Below are 6,622 nucleotides of genomic sequence, written 5' to 3' on the forward strand. Positions count from 1 at the left end.
AGGATTTTCAGAATGAAGTCATTTTCTGAAAAAGTCAAAATTTTGAGAGTTTCATAAAAAAGTCATTACGTTGAGAAGCTCTGGAAAACGTCTTGGCCACGCAGCGTGAGATGTGCGCCCTGTAGCCGTTGCTCCTGAACGATCAAAAAGTGTTGATGACTGAATGCTGAGTCCCTCTCGTGCCTCCTGTTCCCTGCCAGGCTTCTTCGGGGGAAACCTGCCCGACTACCAGCGAGCTGAAGTCATGATGTTCATTATGGGGAAAGTGCCCGTCTACGGGACCCCCTGCCACACTTTGGACACCGTGAAGATAGGGTGAGAGACACACACACACAGACACACACACACACACACACACTATTTCTTTCTGATTGTATATCCTTCCTTTCCTTCCTTTCCTTCCTTTCTTTCCTTCTTCCTTCCTTCCTTTCTTCTCTCCCTCCCTCCATCTCTCTCTCTACTTACTTCCTTTTACTTGTTCTCTTCCTTCCTTCCTTCCCTCCGTCCTTCCTTCCTTCCCTCCCTCCCTGCCTCTCTCTCTACTTCGTTACTTTCATTGTTTCACTTCCTCCCTCCTTCCTTCCTTCCTTCCTTCCTTCCTCCCTTCCCTCCTTCCTTCCTTCCCTCCCTCCCTGCCTCTCTCTCTACTTCCTTACTTTCATTGTTTCACTTCCTCCCTCCTTCCTTCCTTCCTCCCTCCTTCCTTCCTCCCTCCTGTCTTCCTTCCTTCCTTCCTACTTCCCTCCCTCTTTCCTTCATGTATACCATGAATACATCACTTCAGGGGACATTACTTTGACTTACATGCATTTCCTGGAGACTTACCCTAACCAAGTCTTCACCCTAAAATTAATGATGGGGACCTCCATTATGTCCCCATAAGGGAGGCGAGTCCCCACACGTGACTGTGTAAACAGATGTAGGTCCCCACAAGGATAGTAAAGCTAGGCCACACACACACTCTCTGTCCTCTCTTCACCTCCTGCTCCCTGCAGTGAAGAGAAAGATAAACTAATCCCTCTGAGCTCAGGAGGGAGGAGAGATAATCCAACATGAAGATAACACCGTTTCTCCTCCTCCTCCTCCTCCTCCTCCTCCTCCTCCTCCTCCTCCTCCTCCTCCTCCGGTTCTGACTGGTTGATTTTCCTCTCAGGCATCAGGGAACCAAGAGGATCCAGACAATGCTGCTCAGCTCCCTCATCATGGTGAGTGCTTTCAAACTGCAAACTGGACTGAAGGCAACATCAACGTGTGTGTGTGTGTGTGTGTGTGTGTGTGTGTGTGTGTGTGTGTGTGTGTGTGTGTGTGTGTGTGTGTGTGTGTGTGTGTGTGTGTGTGTGTGTGTGTGTGTGTGTGTGTGTGTGTGTGTGTGTGGTGTGTGTGTGTGTGTGTGTGTGTGTGTGTGTGTGTGTGTGTGTGTGTGTGTGTGTGTGTGTGTGTGTGTGTGTGTGTGTGTGTGTGTGTGTGTCCCTATGGCTGAAGTGACACCAGTAGCGGCCTCACGCCTCCATGACGCATCTCCCCTCAGGTGACCTCCTCCTTCAAGTCCAAGTCGATGGCGGCGGCTCTGTCCCCCCCCTTCCTCGACCCTCTGTTCTCCATCTCTCTGATGGAGGACGGAGAGCTGCGTCAGCTGGTTCTGGAGATCCTGCACAACGTCATCGATCGCCACGACAACCGCGCCAAGCTACGCGGCATCAGGTAATAATAATAATAATACGTTTATTTAGTATAGCACCTTTCACAGAAATAGAATTCACATCACACACACACACATCACACACACACATCACACACACACACACACATCACACATGTGGGGGGGGGGGGGGAGTCTCCCTCCGCAGCCGGTTGGCGTAGTTTTGGCTCAGTTCCGTTGTACAGACCGACGTTAACAGCAGCCTGTCTGTGCACACGGAGACCGACTCTGTCGTCCGGGGATCGAACCGCCTTCTGGAAAAGCTTCACAAGTACGTCGGTACGCAAATGCGCTTTGTGACACAAGTGACGGGACGCATTTCAGATTACGCCATACCCTGCGTACCAGTTATGTGCACCCCTGTACCAGAGCCATATTATTACTATTATATGGCTCTGCCCTGAACTACGGCAAGAGTATTCTCCGTCGGGACTTCCTGCAACAACACCACGCCGTTATCAAAGATGTTCTATTGAGAAGACGATCACTACGTGACAAAAGTTTTCAAAACCGTGGCTCCTGAAATCAGTCTGACTAACTGCTGTCTGTGCAATTTACTCCTCGGGAGTTGACTTTATTTTGCTTACTTTAACATCATTTTTCACGGTGGGGCTAAGCCATTTCTTGGTATGGGTGTAGCCTACCCCAGCCATACCCTGGCGCTGCCGCTGGAGGCACGTATGGGGCGGGCCATTCTGCACATGCGATAAATGCGTTAAATATTTTAACGCAATTAATTCAAAAAATTAAGTACCGCCGTTAACGCGATCATTTTTACAGCACTAATTGAATCCTTACTTAAATAAAGTGGATGAGATTGATTAGTAATTGTAGTCAATGTACTTAAAGGGGACCTATCATGCAGCATAGGGCCACTTTAAAGTAAAACATATAGATGGTGCAGTCAAATGTAGTACTCAAACCCTCTGAGATGGAGTAGAGTAGAAGTTGACCCTAACCTTGGAGTACAACAAATGTGTACATAAGTGCAATCCAGTGGCGGCTGGTGGAAAATATTTTTGGTGGGGCTGTTGAGAAATGACCCCTTAAATCAGGACTTCTGGTGATGTAATGGCGCGTTTCCAGTGCAGCGCGGAGCTCGCTTTAATGCTGCGTTCAGACCGGACGCGATGCGAATATTCGCTTCGCTCTAAACGCTCCTATCGCATCGCTCTAGTCGCTCGAGTTTCACCGCGGCTGCCAGCTGTGTTTACTCGCATCATTCAAACAAGACGCGCTGGCTCGGGAGCTACAACAACATGAACATATTTTACCGTGATTACATTGTAATACACATTTCTAAATGATGCCGACGTAACAACACACTGATACCGGTTAGTAAAAACCATGAATTCATGCTTTGACGAGTCTGCAGACAGACGGCAGAGAAACACCTTTTAGAATGCTTGTTCCCTGAATGGAGCTTGGCTAAGCTAACGCTATATACGCTCCGACCGTCCACACTCACAACAACGGCCTACAGACATAAATAAACGAGCGACTGTGTTCTCCATGACACAGGCAGTCTGTGGTTTGTACTTGTTTCACTTCTGTCTAGTTTCTGAACAGATCGTATCTGTCCCCGGCTGTTTGAAGAGCAAGCATGGGAAACAAAAGATAGTATTTACCTGTTTGCATCCAGCTAGCCATGTGAGAAGCCTCGTTGATACGTTTTGTCTTTTTCACGAGCTTGCTGTGATATATACGAATCGGGTTGGTCCGGTCCAAGGTCTTTAAGTATCAATTAATCTCCCAAACTTCTCCTTTCAAAAGGATTGGAGAGTAGCTCTTGGGCGGACCGAGGTGCGGCGACTCCACCTGCACACCATTCTCATCCAAATACTGCGTCACCTCGGTCACTCACGAGTCTAAAAAACAACTCACGTCAACGCACGTAAGCAACATGGGCGCCAACGTGAGCGCCCACGTGACCAAAATATTTGACGGCGCTGATTGGCTGAAATTATGTTTCGACGGCACAGTTTACTATTGAGACTTTTGCAACGTGCTGGTTGCTGCTGTTTCGCTCGGGGGCTCTGCCCCGTAATGATAAACTAATGCCATGGGCAAGGCCAGGCAGGAAACAGGTGACTTATCAGTAACTTTAGACATCGTAACACCATTTTAAACGAGATCGTATTGTAGATTATACATTTTTGTGATACTAATTGTATGATATTTACCTTGTTCATTAAATATTAAAATATAAAATATATATATTTTTTAAATATTTTTTATTTAAAAAAAAATGTTGTATGTGGCCAGAGGTGGGGCGGCCCTAGCGCCTCTATGGGCCGGCCGCCACTGGTGCAATCCTTATAACAGTTAATGTCACACCCTGCACGCCTGATGTGTGTGTCTCTGTGTTCCAGAATCATTCCTAACGTTGCAGCGCTGAAGATCAAGAGGGAGAAGATCTCCAAGCAAGACGTTGCATTCATGAAGAAGGTAAAACACAACATTACGGTCATCCTGACGTGCCCTTTAATATAGGACAATACAGAACTACAGTGTGTTATACTTTAAAGTGGAGGGCTGTGCAGACGTGCAACATATAGCCAGAGAGTTGAGCACGAACATGGCTCAGTGTTGAGAACATGCTCATGACGTAATGCTTGATGTTTGTGAAATAAAAGACAGAAACTTCTCAAGCCTCTAAACATAACCCCCTTCTCCATCGTCTGTTTAAATGAGAAGTCTTCCCAAAGTCTGGTTGAATGCAGCCTCCATTGTTCACTCTGTTGCACATCCTGTTGTTTCTTCACTTGAACTACAGTATCTTCTGTGTTCATTGCTAAGACTCGTGCGTTCCCAGAAAGGTTAATATCACACTTTAACCTGTTCACCGCTGAGCCCAATATATAATATGAGAACAATATTTTAAAGTAAATTCAGATTGAACATAGTAAAGAAATGTAAATTACAGTGTCCGTCGGGAAAAAAAGCATTACTTAAAGTGAAAGCACCCTTGAATGATGGGATGGTAGACTAAAAGCTTTAGGAATCCAAACTATAACATATAACAAGTACCCTGTGTCAAGATTGATGCAACACAAGTGACCTTTGACCTTTTTAGAGAGGTTTAGAAAATAAAACCCACTTCTGGGGTCATTTGGGTGGATTTTCCATTTCTCTGGATCCCATTGGTCGATGTTGTTGATTGACACCTCTTTTGAACCGTTAGAGCCAATAGGATCGAGGGGAAGTTCCTAAATCCATCTAAACATTACCATTGGTGAATGAGAGTGATGCGCAGCCAGCATGCCCAAAACCGGAAGCTCCGTCACACTCTATATGAAAAATACGTTTATTGCCATAAATATGATGATGGATTATCAGTAATCGTTCAAAGTGACACAGAGACTCTGGAATAACGCTCAGCAGCGTTTATCGTTTTAATGCCATTGAACACGACTTTTGATCAGAATCAGCAAAGGTAAGACGTGTTTGCCGTTTTGGCACCTAAAGCTACGTTACGTGTTGTCTTTCCTGGCTTCGCTGTCCTGAGTTCTGGTCGCTCAGTGATGACACGTATACCTCTAGAATCTGTGGAACCTCAGCTTTCATATGCTATCTAGTTCGTGCAGATCCGATGAAGTATGCAATATTTCTACCGTGAGTTCTGTGCTAAGTTTCGCTTTGTGCTCATTCAGAGGCTCGGCGTTAGAGTTGTGTTTTGTTTCGGTAACAACGGTTCATATCGTCAGTTAGCTGAGTTTCTTCCCGTCAGGTGGGTACGACACATCATAGTTTGTTAAATGGTAAGAAGCCCTCAGACGCTGTTTCTTGCAAGATGTTGCGGGAGCCCCCCCCCCCTACTTTTCGGATCTGCACGAACTAGATAGCATATGAAAGCTAAGGTTCCACAGATTCTAGAGGTATACGTTCCATCACTGAGCGACCAGAACTCAGGACAGCGAAGCCAGGAAAGACAACACACAACGCTGCTGAGGGCTAATCCAGAGTCTCTGTGTCACTTTGAACGATTACTGATAATCCATCATCATATTTATGGCTATAAACGTATTTTCAGTTTTCAGAGCGTGGCGTAGCTTTCGGTTTGGGCAAGCTGGCTGCGCATCACTCTGTCCTCAATGGTAACGTGTCGGTGGATTTAGGAACTTCCCTCTCGATTCTATTGGCTCTAACGGTTCAAAAGAGGTGCCAATCATCAACATCGACCAATGGGTTCCAGAGATTACATTACATGTTAGACGCTTTTATCCAAAGCGACTCACACACTCAACACTGTGGGCGATCCCCACGGGAGCACTTTGGGGTGAAGCGTCTGAGGGACACAACGACATGCTGACTGCAGTGGGGTTTGAACCTGTGCTCCCCTGATCCCAACACCAACGCACTATCCACACACCTCAGAGATACTTCAAATCCACCCAAATGACCCCAGAAGAGGTTTTTTGTTCTAAATCTGTCTAAAAAGGTCAAAGGTCACTTGTTTTGCATCAATCTTGACACAGGGTACTTATCATATGTTGTGGTTTGGATTCCTAAAGCTTTTAGTCTACCATCCCATCATTCAAGGGTGCTTTCACTTTAAGTAATGGTTTTGTTGGACGGACACTATAATTTACATTTTTTTACTATGTTCAATCTGAATTTACTTTAAAATATTGTTCTGCTTTGAGAAAAAAGATTATTAATTTATCCCTTTTTAGAAGATATGGTCGGTTGTTCTGGGAAAGTCACTTGGGAGCCCGAGACCTGAAAACAGGCTCGGGGCTGAACAGGTTAATTATTTGAATACGTGTATTAGTTTGAATCAGACCCTTTCTCTAACTGTTCTCTCCTCTCTCCGTTAGCACGGGCAGCAGCTGTACCGCCACATCTTCCTCGGCTGTAAGGAGGAAGATAACGGGCATAAAAACTTCGAGCTGCTCTTCACCACGCTCGCTGTCCTCACCA

At 45.9% G+C, this 6,622-nt stretch overlaps 1 protein-coding gene across 1 annotated transcript in view; it reads left to right on the forward strand.

Moving 5' to 3' along the window:
* Positions 1-6,618, forward strand: part of efr3a (EFR3 homolog A (S. cerevisiae)) — a gene marked incomplete at its 3' end in the record, with an annotated part of 130,557 nt that extends 123,939 nt beyond the window's left edge. Inside the window, exons 12-16 of the mRNA XM_034104938.1 lie at positions 201-315; positions 1,154-1,205; positions 1,529-1,701; positions 4,072-4,147; positions 6,520-6,618. Of these exons, the coding sequence (XP_033960829.1) occupies positions 201-315; positions 1,154-1,205; positions 1,529-1,701; positions 4,072-4,147; positions 6,520-6,618 (515 nt within the window). The remainder of the gene's footprint in view (positions 1-200; positions 316-1,153; positions 1,206-1,528; positions 1,702-4,071; positions 4,148-6,519) is intronic.
* Positions 6,619-6,622: the final 4 nt, after the last annotated feature.

The sequence above is a fragment of the Pseudochaenichthys georgianus genome, chromosome 17, assembly GCF_902827115.2.
Source record: "Pseudochaenichthys georgianus chromosome 17, fPseGeo1.2, whole genome shotgun sequence".
Classification (NCBI taxonomy): domain Eukaryota; kingdom Metazoa; phylum Chordata; class Actinopteri; order Perciformes; family Channichthyidae; genus Pseudochaenichthys; species Pseudochaenichthys georgianus.